General features: G+C 40.2%; 2 protein-coding genes across 2 annotated transcripts in view; one reads left to right on the plus strand and one right to left on the minus strand.

The window, feature by feature from the left end:
- LOC109476706 overlaps window positions 1-1,385 on the plus strand; it is a 2,137-nt gene extending 752 nt beyond the window's left edge. Inside the window, exon 2 of the mRNA XM_019777709.1 lies at window positions 714-1,385. Within this exon, the coding sequence (XP_019633268.1) occupies window positions 714-1,345 (632 nt within the window). The 3' untranslated portion in view covers window positions 1,346-1,385. The remainder of the gene's footprint in view (window positions 1-713) is intronic.
- Window positions 1,386-6,014: 4,629 nt separating this feature from the next.
- LOC109476707 (collagen alpha-6(VI) chain-like) lies at window positions 6,015-10,850 on the minus strand. Its single transcript, XM_019777710.1, has 7 exons — window positions 10,769-10,850; window positions 10,083-10,268; window positions 9,461-9,604; window positions 8,079-8,262; window positions 7,668-7,821; window positions 6,533-6,749; window positions 6,015-6,148 (listed from the first exon to the last, which is right to left on the minus strand). The coding sequence occupies exons 1-7, from the start codon at window positions 10,848-10,850 to the stop codon at window positions 6,015-6,017; spliced, it is 1,101 nt and encodes a 366-aa protein (XP_019633269.1).
- Between the last annotated feature and the right edge of the window lie 2,995 nt (window positions 10,851-13,845).

The raw sequence follows: 13,845 nt of genomic DNA on the forward strand, positions 1-13,845 counted from the left end.
TGTGATTCTGACGGTCTTCAGCTGAGCATCTAGAGCATGCGGGACCTCGGCTTACGATTCTGCTCTCGCTTTGTTTTCTGCTATGTTAGTGCACGGCCATGTCCCCCCGATCTTGTTAAGAGTAATTCTCATTCCGATAATCAAGAAACAAAACCTGAATCCTTCACTTAAGAATAATTATCGCCCCATTGCAATCTCCAGCCCCATTTTCAAATTATTTGAATCCATTCTCCTCAGTCGCCTGGAGAAGCACTTATTATCTCCGGCGAATCAATTTGGTTTTAAAAAACACCATGGGACAGACATGTGTATTTTCGCACTCAAAGAGATAATCTCTTACTTCAAAAGCCGAGGTTCTTCTGTATTTGTTTGCTTTCTTGACGCCTCTAAGGCATTTGACCGAGTTAATCATTTTACTCTGTATAAGAAATTACTTGATAGAAATGTACCCGTCTATTTAGTACGTATTATAGTTTACTGGTTTCAAATGTTATCCCTCAGGGTGCGTTGGGGATCTTCCGTTTCGGATAGCTTTTGCTTCGGCAACGGTGTTCCCCAGGGGAGTCTACTTTCCCCTCTTCTATTTAATGCATACGTTACGAGCCTTACTGTTAAGTTAAACGCTGCCAATGTGGGTTGCTTTATTGGCAGAGTCCCTGTAAATCACCTTTTGTATGCCGACGACTTTTGTCTGATATGTCCCTCGGCGAAAGCGCTAGAGAAAATTATTCATGTATGTGAGACTTTTGGTGCCGAAAATGATATGACCTTCTGTGACAGGAAGACGAACTGTATGTTTTTCCCCTGTCACCGAAGCCGCTTGCCTACATGTAGTACGCCACCATCTGTGAAACTGTACGGCACTCCACTGCCCTATGTGCTTTCGGTCACTTACCTTGGCTACCAAATTACACCGGACCTTTCCGACGACGATTCCATCCGTAATCAAACCCGCCAGCTGTACACAAAAGCGAACTCTTTAATCCGAACTTTCGGCAACTGTTCCGCTGAAGTTAAGCGTATACTCTTTGTAGCACATTGTTCCCCCATGTACTGCGTACAACTATGGAACAATCATAGCGCAGGTGTGTTGCAGAGGCTGCGGGTTGCTTACCATGATGCTTTCAAAATCATTATGTCTCAGCCTCGCTCCACCAGTAACAGCTTGTTCTTTGCCCAGTTGGGTGTCGACACCTTCGACGCCAGGAGGCGAAAGCTGACACACTCTTTTGCGGCTCGCCTCCTGGTGTCCGGTAACGGCATCATCAGTTTGCTCTTACGCTCTGATGCCTTCCCCAGAAGTCAGTTCTGGCGTAGGTACTGCCAGTTGGTATGCAGACCTTAAATAGGCCCCGTTTCTTTTATCCCAGACACCGTATTTTTAAATTTATGTATTTTGTGTTGTCTATTGTATATGGGCTTTGCCTGAGTCAAACAATAAATGAAATTAAAAGTTCAAAATTCATCGTTTAAATTTTGAACCAGCCTGGTGTGTTGACTTCATGGCTCCTATCATACCATTTTGGGCCATAATAGGATGCCTAGGCCTATTTTTTTTCGCCCGCCCGCTCCATTATTTTTCTAGAAAAATCCGTTAACCAAGAGATTAAATTGGTGTGGCCTAAGCACGGTTTAGAATAATTATTATACATGGTGCAGATATGGAGATGTTTATCAAAGACGGGGACACAGGTACCTTAAGATCACTCAGACTCCACACCAACCATTTAAGAAAGACGCTGGACGCAATGCCAATCATAGAGGACATAAAGGGGCTCCTCAAAATACGACTGCTTCTATAGCGTAGGGGAGACTTTTCAGTTGAAACTGAGAGAAGACAACGTCCTGAACTATTCTGAAATCAAACCCTCTGAACAATTAATTAAGAGCTATAGACGTGGAAATGGAACACTAGAAGAACTTTCAGAACACACCCAGCAGACAATGATGCTGTCTTCTCTGTGAATTTCCAAGGTTTTAGGACCATCTTCTGTACTTTGTTATCTTCGCTTGGGGCGTCACTATGTATATGGATGTTGCTGGACTCAATGTAAACAAACTTGAAAATTAAGCTAAAATAGGTTCGCTGTGGATAGATATATGGAAGAAAAAGAAAATATTAGAAATAGGATGCATTAAGTGGCATTCACCACCAATCAAGTCAATTGGGAAGTATTCTGGCCTTTGTAATGGCACCCTAATGAGATTGAGTAAGACGGATTAAAATTATACAGTTGGAGACATAAGTTACTAATTCTAAGATCACTAGTAGCAGCAAAGGCAACATGTATTATGTACGTACTTCCAGCACCAATCAGTGATATATAAATACTACTTTCTTTAATCAAGTGTGTGTGGCGTAAAAAGGGGGGTCAACATAAGCCCTGTTCAGACGGAGTCAGTGAAAGCGCTTTACATGTGGTTTCCGCCGAAGCCGGTTTCAAGTGGCCCCATCCGAACGATCCAAATCACATGGTAAGCGCTTCAATCCCAAACCACTTCGGAAGGTAGTTTCGAACCGGTTTTCCCGGATCGCGATTTGCGTCTGAACGCAATGTGATTTCAATGTCATGGATTACGGGGTGATATTTCTTTATTTATATGCAATATCATCTTGGCGGGACCTTTGCGGGACTGTAGCCGCTATGCGTCAGACCATGACGCCCGCGGAGGATTGAACTTAAAGAGCAGCAATGAGCAGCGAATAATGTGTCCATTGTAGGACGAGATTCACCGCCTCTGGCGAGATACGCTGGAAGGGAGGGGGGCTTACCAGCAAGCAGGTCGTTGACCTCTGGCATTGATAACACGCTATCTTGCGTGTTTTCATCAAACAACAGTTAATGTAGATTAAGCAAACCGTGATCGGACACGGTTTGAAAGGAACGTGTGCCACGTGGACCAGATGTGAGGAGTGCGAGTTACCCGAATCTAATCTCCAAGCAGATCTTTCGGTGGCAAGACAGTATCCATTGGCCAGAGGAGTGTCCATTAGCCACCGAAGTGTCGACACTGGCTTGTAATGTTGACTGCATGTTGACTGCATTTCTACACCCATACACACAGCATCACTCTGTCATACTGAAGATGAATAAGGACAAGAACAGAAAACTTTGGTTGCAAGTTTTATTCTAAGTGTTCATGAATGTCGATGACAAGATGTGTTGATATCGGATGTTAGATATAAAAGATGACATAATTTTGTTGAGTAACAACGACAGCAACGGCATGATATTTCGAAATACATTGCTTATTACCCATTATTATTTGTTTTAAGATACCAGTAAAATTAGAAACTGCAGGACAGAATGCAGAGTATTAATAATCAGTTACCAGCCGTTACTATAGTGGTGACCGGTTAACATGCATTGGTCAGCCTGTATATTGCCGGCTTAGTAAGGCTTAAACCTATCCATGTGCCTCTATTAACATAGGTCTTCTTGTTAAAGATGGCACAAATTCTGGAATTTCTGACTTAGACGATGTTGCTGTTTACAGTATGGTATGACCTGTTGATCATGTACATGTAGTGATGTTAAACATTTCAATCAAAGGTGTTTTTAAATGCTGCATGTAAAGCATATCTATTTTAAACATGCACATGTACAGGTTCTCTCATTTTCTCTTACCCTGAAGCAGTAACAAATTCCACAGTTAGAAATGACATTCAAAGTGACTTAAATCACTGGTCAGTTTAAATTTGGGAAGTCTGTTTTTGAATTTTCATCGCTCAGGTTAGAATCTGTTGCTGGAACTGTACTGACATTTTTGTACATGGGTTAAAGAGGTTGAATCATATTGTGTGGTGAATTTGGTGACAGTTGAAGGGATTTTGACTGTAAAAATAATCATGTATTCCCAAATTTTAAAGGACCAGTGTGTTGTGATGTTTTCTTGTTAATATCAAACTCTCCTGATAAAGTATTGACTTCTTAAATTGATTGTTGTACAGAGTACATTTAGGTGCCAACTCAAAGGTGTTCCAGCGCAAAGTCCACTTTCTTCAGTAAATCTTACAAAAGGATGTTGTATAATTAGTTGACGTCAATTTAACTAGTTGTTTCTTGAGTCAAATTTTTCGATGTTTTTTTGTTGAAAAGACATGCGTGCAAATGAAAAAAAGTTCTGGGTCATAATTTGTTTCCACGTTTGTGTTTAAATTCTTGTATTTTTCCAACAAAAAGTGCCAATAGAGTAATTTTCATATTTTATGTTTATAGAGTGCAGGTAGGAAAACCCTTTTAGAATAGGTTCTTTGCTTTGAATTTGGTGGATGTGGCCTTAGGAGAGTTTGTAGTAACTTCGCACTTGCAACCATTTTAGATAAGCATAGCAGAAAGTCACGCAGCTTTAGTACACCTATAAACACCATTAATGTTAGAAGAGGTTTGAGCTGTCTTCCAAACGCTATCAAATTTCACCTACCAAATTTTCAACCAGCTCTGTATAAATATTCTGTATAGTATGCAAAATACAGAAATGCAGAAATTTTGGAAAAAGGTACCCAGGTAGACTGTGATTGTGTTTGGAAGACAATTTAACCTTTACTATCACACGAAGAGGAAACAGAGCATGCATGTAAATGGTATTAGCATCACTCCACCCGAATCACAAAGATTAATAAAATCTCTAAAGATTTGAAGAGATTTAAGAGCCTTAACTTAAAATGTAGCAAGAAAGAAAAATTTGAAAATGACAAAGGAAAAGATAAACAGATCTTGACCGCCTTCTGCCAAGATACTGTGCTTAAGCAAGTTAAAGAAGAAAGAAAGAAAGAAGGAATGAAAGTTTACTTTTACCCTCATTAAAAGTGCACCAGCATGCTCAAACGTTCAGAACCAATAACACCAGTCTATTCTATCTTAACTTCAACAATGAAGTCCAAAGTCAGATTTTGACATCACCAACTTTGAAGGGACCATTTTTTTTTGCTTCAAAGTGCTTTGGGTAGGAATTCTAATGGACCAGGTGTTTTTTTCCACTATATTGCATAAAATTTCAGAAAATGTGTGTGAACTAATCATGTTAGTCATTACTGCTAATTTCATTTGGACTTCATTGTTTAATTAGTTTGATCAAAAGCAAAATTAGATTTAGACATTCACTTGAGCCAATTTCAGTCACACCTTTTCGGTGAGTTTGATCCGCGCCTCAAATTACTTCTCTAGGTATTAGCATTCTGATGCTAAACAATGGAGACTGGGTCTGAACACTCCAGTTGGTCACTTTTAAAAACAATTCTTAAAAATAAAGTCTACTCCCAAATCAAGAAAGGGTCGGGGGTTATCTGAAGATACCCCAATTAACAAAAGAGAGAATGCTTGAAAAACCTACACGTATCTTATCCCTGGCCTGTGTGACATGCTATTCGTATACCAGGGCTCCCATAGCTCCCTAGATGTTTTGGGCTGGGAGTATCATACTATAAGGAGCCCAGCTGCAAATCGGACGGTACCAAGGCTGTTCCCAAATCTTCAAACTACACCAGTATACTTGTAGTTGCTTAGCGGGTGGCATAAAAAGAAATAAAAATTCTACACTGTGGAGCCTCTCTAGCACAATCAAGCATTTTGTTCTGAATATACCACATGAACAGCGTAATATTTCCATTACAACAAATGTTAATACACACATCACGCGATTGTCAATCTCCTTCTTTTAATAACATCAAAACTCTTTAGATGGAACTTAAGTTTTCGGAGATGAAACAATTTATGTCGAATCATAGATAAGCAGATGGAACCCAACAATTATCAACAGGATAGAGATGGGTAATCAAAAGACACATTGTTTCTGACTACACTTATTCTTCCCTACTAGAAAAATCACTCTCTAGAAAATTGCTCCGCGGAAAGATCTGAGTGGCCCAGCATCTATAGAAGCGTTGGTTACTGTGGGTCTATCGATAACATCTAACATTCTGCACTACAAATCGTTTAAAATTGGCTTGTAGCGGTTTGAGTCACACCCAACCCTACTACACCTCGTGCTAGTCTTCCACAGCACTTGATTCTCTACACAAGGCGTTTTGCTGAGCCAACTTCTGATCCAAGATTCTTCCTGACATCGGCACCAGTGTAGTAGCCCGGGTAAGCCTTCCAGTCATTACCGCGGAACCTTCCATACTCGTAGAGAGTCCATTCCTCACCTGAGAAGAGGAACAATTACACATATAGCCATGATGCTCCAACATGACATAACAAAGTACCAAAAGTTTACCTGACTCTAATTAATGAAATACAACCCTGGACGACTTTTAAAAAGATAAGACAACACGAGTTTATGGGAGGAGCTAACTATAGATAAATATGGTCTATACGACTTTGCATCTTCTTTAATACAGATACATTTTGCATTAACATTGTAGGTATTTTAGAGTTACTGTATGATAACCCTATTCTACAATCAAAACAGAAAAAGAGAAGCCAATATTTTACTATCAAGTTGATACCTCATTTATTTAGGTTGTCCAACATCTGAAGTGTTCATTTCAATCTGCATAATCATGATTTCGGTAGGGTTTGAAACATACCTGTTTTAACACTTTCAGCCAACGTTGCAATCAGGTCCTGCAACTTGTCAAAGTTGTTCAGCGGGAAGACTCTGCCGGCATCTTGGGTGATATGTACCAGCTCATTTGGTTTAACACCAACGCCAACTGCGAAGACGGTGAAGCCGTCCCGTCGAAGGGCTTGGGCAGGGCCGTCAACAGCGTCATTAGATTCCCCGTCAGTCACTACAATCACCACCTGAGACCACAAAACAATTTTGACAACTGAAAAAGAAGCTATTAGCATAATCCATTTGTAAACGAGAAGTTTGAAATGTGTGGAAAAGTGACATGAGCATGGTAGATTTTCACTCTGTTTTAAGATGTAGAAAGGGAAATTGTAGTGTTGAATTGAATTGAAATAATTCTAAGTGTTGCATGCGCAGTCAATTATGTCTATGTAAAAATCAATATAAGAGCCTGCTGGCTATAATCGTGTTAGTGTTTTCTCCATGCTGCCAGACGGATTCAAACTGTTACTCTGATATAAATGTCATTGATCTTCAATTAGAACCAGACATTAATGTTTTGAAACAGTGAAAAACTGCCCCCGTCAGTAGCTGCAGGGCAAAGGTCACTACTTGGCCCCTGCCCAGAAGGCCCAGTCTGAGACCCCTTTATTGAGTGCAGCCAAACCAACTGAAAACATCCTTTTTCTTGGTATGTGTGGATAAATGCTGGCATTTTCTAGCTCGAGAGTTATTATTTTTTTCTATTTTGTTGAAAAACTGACTTGTTTTGGCTGCCTGGTAGAGCTCTAAAAGCAATGCCATTGTATTGTCATGAGGTCATGACCTCAGTGTTTCCATGGATCATACTTATTTTCGCTGGACAAAATGTGAATTTTTGGACTAAATGAACAATTTGGAAGTTGGACTACCCTGTCAATATGAGTTTGCAATAGTTGAACACTCAAGTAGGTGATTTTTGACAGGTCAGTTCTTGTATGTTTAACATATATTCCAATGGGGGCTGGAATTAGTGTCCTGTCCCCTGAATAAAGATGGTGGATGTCGTCTGAAAGCTTCTACGTGCGTAACAGTTTAATCATTCCTTTGTACTACACATTGTTATCTAAAAGGATGAATGAGACTATTTATAAAAGGTCCCAACTCACCCGTTTAGCAGGTGGCTGCCTCCAATCCATCTGGGTGCGGACAGCCTCCAGGGCTTTACCGGTATAAGTATAGCCGCCATTTTGATACTTGACACCCTGGATGGCCGTTTTCACAGAGGCGTTGTCGGTATGGGCTGCCAGCTTAAACTCCACACTGTGGGAAAGATTGGGCCAAATAAATTGTCATTAGGTATAGACAATGAACACATTGCATATCATTATGTTAATGTAAAACTGACATTGCTTAAAACCCTAAAAATGATAGATACGTAGAGTGAAGTGAAAATTAAAATGACACGAGAAGATACAAGCACGGGCTTCTTAGCATATGATTAGCATATGGCCTATGCCGTTTCGCTCCTGATCTTTTATATCGACAATTTGTACATGTATCTCGTTGCTGCTACTTACCTCACAATGTTGGAGTACTGAATCATACCGACTCTGGTAGTCGCTGGGCTGATGGGCAGATCAGCAGAGATTTTACTGGCAAACTCTTTCACCTTTTCAAAGTTGTTTTGCTTGATGCTGCCGGATCCATCTAGCACGAAAACCAGGTCCACCTGTTGTTGCTGTGCATGTGGTTGAGCACCCCCTTTAGATAGTGCAGATTCCACCGTAGTGGAATGTGTGTCAATACTTGGTTTGTATATACTTGGGTAATGGTACTTTATATAGAAAGTTAGATACGGATTGCATTACATGTGTAGTATATATTATTAATATGTCAATCAACGGCATGGGGACGTGCGAGCTACTAACGGTGGCTGATGATTGTAATTGAAATGCATGTTTAAGAAAATTTCATTCTGGTCTACAGATATTTGACAATCATCATAATTACCTTCGTCAAGAAGGTTATGTTTTCAAAGGCGTTCCTGTGTGTGTGTATGTGTCTGTCTGTCTGTGTGTCTGTAAACACGATAACTCGAGAAGGCTTAAATGGATTGTCTTCATACTTGGTAGGTGGGTAGGTCTTGATGAGACCTCGAAATGATTAGATTTTGTTGCCGGCTTGTTATGGTACTGCAGCGGAACATTTGGTTTTGATATCTCATAATCTGGACGTGCAAGGGTCAGGACATTTGAATGATACGTAGGTCTTGTGCTGGAAAAGAAGTGACGTAGGTTTGGGCCCCCTAGCGGCTTGCTCGGAAATTGAAGGGTCGTTTCTTTAAAAGATATTCAAAAGAGGATAACTCAAGAACCGGTTAATTGATCGTCTTGACTTTGGTATGTAGGTAGCTTAAGTGACGTTTGACATAATCATGTTACAATTGTGCAAATCCGCATGTAATTTGCATAATCTATGAGGAAATTCTATAAATCAGCTGCATTAGATTAAAGGACTATTCAAGCTTGTGACATATGTAATTGAGAACGAGAGAAACACAGGCAGATATTGATTATGTAGATTAACACTTATTTTGCATAATTAATGAGAAAATGGTAACTGTCTGGAATTTCATACTTGGGGTATTTAAAAGTTAACATTATTAAACATAAGTTATGCAAATAAGGACCTCATTTGCATAACTTATGAGGAAATTACAAGAATGGCCTTCTTTGTTAAGATTAGGCTGTCTTGTTGCGGCGAATATGATCAACTGAATGAGAATCCTATTTGCAAATGAGAATTTTATTTGCATAATCAGGAGGAATAATCTTTACTTTCTCAGTCATAAAGATTAACATCATTTGGCGAAGATATGAGATCGTGGAACCATCATACTGTATCTACTAGAACGCCCTTGTTAGTAGTGTTACTGATTCAGCATGAACCGTCTACTCACCTAATCCAATGATCAGGGACTGACAGTCGCTGTCTTCGATGCTGTCGGTGGTCGCCGTGATCACGGAACAGGAACCGCGGAAGAAGTCGTTGTCAAAAAGCATGAGGCTACTCGGGGTGACCAACCGCAGGGACCGGACTTGATCTGCATTAGTGACCAGTTATGTAACGATTTCTATTGCCGGAACTACAAATGGATATGATTATTGTATCGCGTTACATATCTAGTGTTAAGAGTTAACTGAATTAGATGTGAAAGGAACATACTGGCATTCACATGTAACATGCCTGCCATTTGATATTTGCAGATATACCCCCATGCAAGAGTGTACTTTTCTAAAATCAATCACATGCAAAATTGACTCTTCGAAGTTGTATGTCCGTCCCCAAACTACCAGGTCATTCGGCTGTGGGCATACGGCTTAGACACCTCTATGCCACCCAGTCATGCCAAATTTTAAGCTATTTATCGGAGCAAAAAGGTACGTTTTGGTCTGAAGATAGGAAAAGGCCCCAAATAAGTCATTTGAAAGTGATACCCAAAATGTTCATGAAGTCCTTTGGACATCTAATAATATATACCAATCCCAAAGCTGCGGCATGGGCTTAGCTGAGAGTCTTACCTTTCCATTCGTCTGCCACGTTCAGGGACTGTGCCTCCTTTTTGACCTGTTGTGTATCCTCGTACCCCCGGCGGGGTGCCAGCAGAAACGACGCCCCCATGAAGTTGTTATCAGTGTACACCAACCACGTTCCCTCATCCACCCATATGGACGCAACGCTGCTTTTACCTTTTGGAACTTCCTTAACTAATGATAAAGGAAAAAAGGACATTCTTTAATTTTTTTTATTATTATTTGAACAAAATTTTAAGTGGTATTTCTTTTATGACGTTTAACATTATAAATACGGCATGAAAAGAAATCTCAATTAAATTTTTGACTGATTTTTCCCATTTCAAAACTTTGTACCCGCAGAGGGTTTTTGAACCTTTGACTGCATCATTGTGTATAAATGACAATAAAATAAGGATTAGGCTTGAAGGACGATAATAAGTACCTAACCATGTTGTGTCATGAAAGGATATACAGGTATTTACTGATATTGATTGTTATTGTTATTATTACAATTTGTTTGCCAACATTAATTTTGTAGAAAATTGATGGCGGAATTCCGGAAAATGTTCAGTTAAATGCCACAGCCTCTTGATTTTTCTTACTGATACGTTACACTCTGCAAAAAAAATCACTTGGAATAGAAATCGTCTAAATGTCTTAAGATGGAGATTGTTGCATGCATGAAAGATTACCTTCATACTTGTCGCTGGTGGCCTTTACGGCGTACTCACGGCCTCGGTAATTGTCTTGGTCGTAAAACGTGATGGAGGCCATCTTCTTTAAACAAAATGTGATAATTAGGCTCCGCATGTAAGCAATTGAAGAAATGGAAAGTGCGTAATAAGAATTCCAGCTAAAACAAGCCCTAGATTAGTTAGTTTGAACTATTTTCGTGAGTGGTTAAAATACCGTGTTTGCACGCGCTATGCCTCTTGGATTGGGGTAGGGAGATTTTGATACCCGTGAAAATAAGAATTACGATCATCAAGGTCACCCACTAGGACGGCAGTAGCTTCCTCACATCTTAAATATGATGACATGCTACAAAATGATGGCATAAATGTCCAGAATTCGGTTGATAGATGTGAAAACTGAAGTACCGATCGCGATTTCAAAAGTTAAAGTCGAGGGTTTACTGTAAACGACATTCTTGGACCCCAGATCGAACGCGCGCACGTTCAGTTCTAATTACGTTCGATCGAACATAAGTCGTTTCGAAAAAAGAATGGGACATTCGGGCCAAATCTGACCACCATGAATGTCCCAAATTTAACCCAACAAAATAACCTCAAAGGCCTACATAAAAATACATAAAAGGTTTTTAAAAATGGGGTATTTGCCCACTCCGCCTCTCCAAATTGAAGAAATTGAATCCATTTGACAAATGGCAGGAGAAGAAGATGGGGGAGAAACACCAGAGAAAGCGTTATGTTTATTTTTTTTCTCATTAATACCTTCGTATGGAGTGAAATATCATCGAGGTAGAAAAACGTGCAATGTGAAGCCAAACTTCAGTCGAACCGTAGAAGTGGGCACAGCTCTCTACTCTCTTCCTAGTCTAGAAGTGGGCACAGCTCTCTTCGTAGAAGTGGGCACTGTTCACTTCGTAGAAGTGGGAACAGCTCTCTTCGTAGAAGTGGGCACAGCTCTCTTCGTAGAAGTGGGCACAACTCTCTTCGTAGAAGTGGGCACAGCTCTCTTCGTAGAAGTGGGCACAGCTCTCTTCGTAGAAGTGGGCACAGCTCTCTTCGTAGAAGTGGGCACAGCTCTCTTCGTAGAAGTGGGCACAGCTCTCTTCGCAGAAGTGGGCACAGCTCTCTTCGTAGAAGTGGGCACAGCTCTCTTCGTAGAAGTGGGCACAGCTCTTTTCGTAGAAGTACATTTACGGCAGTACATACCAACGTATACAACAAGCCGGCACATGCTGGCTTTTGCCGAAGTTATAAGTCGGCAGTCTCGGCACTGTACGTATGCACTGAGTTCTCTAGTCGTGGAGCTTCGGTAGCCTGGGTGCCCAGCTCCGTATTGTTGCTAACTACCATGGACTACCCAGGTCAGAGCCTCGGTGGACATGATCTTTTTTATAAACATTTCACAAAGACACTTTTAGGCTAAAGGCTAAATTCTGTACCTACACGGAGCCTACAGCTATACATACTAAAATTTCCTCTTCACATTGAAAAAATCCCTTCTATACATTCTAAAAATCTCCCCCCCCCCATACATTCTAAAAATCACCGCCATACACTCTAAATTTGAGCTCCATACATTCTAAAAATCACCTCTATGCACCTCTGTTAACTTTTAAGTTCTCGTTTGAGAAATTCTTGTAATGATTTTAAGGAAAACTGTGCAACATTTAAGGAAACTGTGCAATATTATGTGTCTGTGAATGTATCACAATGTTATGTGTTTAATGTTTCCCTTCATGTACGGTCATAATTCATGGCCGACGTGACCTGGTCCCTTTCTTATTGCCTTCGACTGAAGGCTATGCCTTCGGAGAAGGTTATGAAATCGGGTTTGCACTGTTTGGCAGATTAGGCACGATAACTCTTGAAGGCAAGGTCCGAGGTTCACGATTTTTGGCAGGCAGGTTGATTTAGGGGTGGCCATTGTCAAGGCTAAAAATGGGCTTCGTGGGGGGTTCCTAAGTCACTGTAGTTGACCTTGGTTTTTGGTGTTTTTTCCTTGTCATCAAGATATCTCAAGAATCCTTAAATGGATGTTCATTATTTTTAGTGGGCAAGTTACCGTTGAAAATGCCGAGGTCAAGTTCAAAGATGGGCCCCGTGGGGGTTTCTATGTCACTGCAGTTGACCTTTGTTTTTTGTGTTTTTTCTTGTCATCAAGATAACTCGAGAATCTTTCAATGGATGTTCATGTTTTTTAGTTGGCAAATTACCATTGACAATACCAAGGTCAAGTTCGGATATGGGCTCCGGTGGGGGGTCCCCACGTCATTGAATTAGAAAGTACTGCAGCGAAACTTCTGGTTTTTAAATCTCGTGATCTGGACGTGCTAGGGTCATGATTTTTAGATGGTACGTAGCTCTTGTGCTCACAAAAAAGTGCCGTAAGTTTGGGCCCCGTAGCAGCTTGTTTGGGAAATGCAGAGGCATTTGTTTGAAAATGTCTGAAGTAGGATAGCTCAAGAACCGGTTGACGGATTGTTGTTATTTTTGGGATCTCGGTAGCTTAAGTGATGCTTGACCTAATTAGATGACAATTACACAGATCACGATCTAATTTACATAATTAATGACAAAAGTCTATAAATCTGCTGTGTTCCATAATAGAACAATTAAAATGGTGGCATATTTAATCAAGAGGAAGAGGAACAGTAACAGATATTAATTATGTAAATTGTGACCCAATTTGATTAATTGATAAATTGATAAGAGAAATCTAAATGTCTTTCATACTGCAGTTACGTAGTGGACTTTTGGTGATTGTTAGTTTTTCAGTAGTTGAAGTTGTAGAATAGAATTTTTTCTTAAATTTTTTGTGAATAGGTTAAGGGGTTTAGATTGAGGGTTTAAAGTTTGGAGTCTGTAGTAGGTTGTGGGTACGTGTAATAGCCTAAGGACATTTTGTTTGCACATCTTTAAAGTGTAGGCGAAGTCTTTGTCCTTTTATGTAGTTGGTTAAACTAGCAGCATAGTTGGGTTAAGTAGGTTACGCTAACAGGCGTGTTGTTCTATGTAGTTGGTTAAGATAACAGATATCAGGGTGAACTAAGGTAAGATAACAATCACACTGACAGGGT

The sequence above is a fragment of the Branchiostoma belcheri genome, unplaced genomic scaffold (genome assembly GCF_001625305.1).
Source record: "Branchiostoma belcheri isolate BF01 breed outbred unplaced genomic scaffold, Haploidv18h27 scaffold39, whole genome shotgun sequence".
NCBI classification, from domain to species: domain Eukaryota; kingdom Metazoa; phylum Chordata; class Leptocardii; order Amphioxiformes; family Branchiostomatidae; genus Branchiostoma; species Branchiostoma belcheri.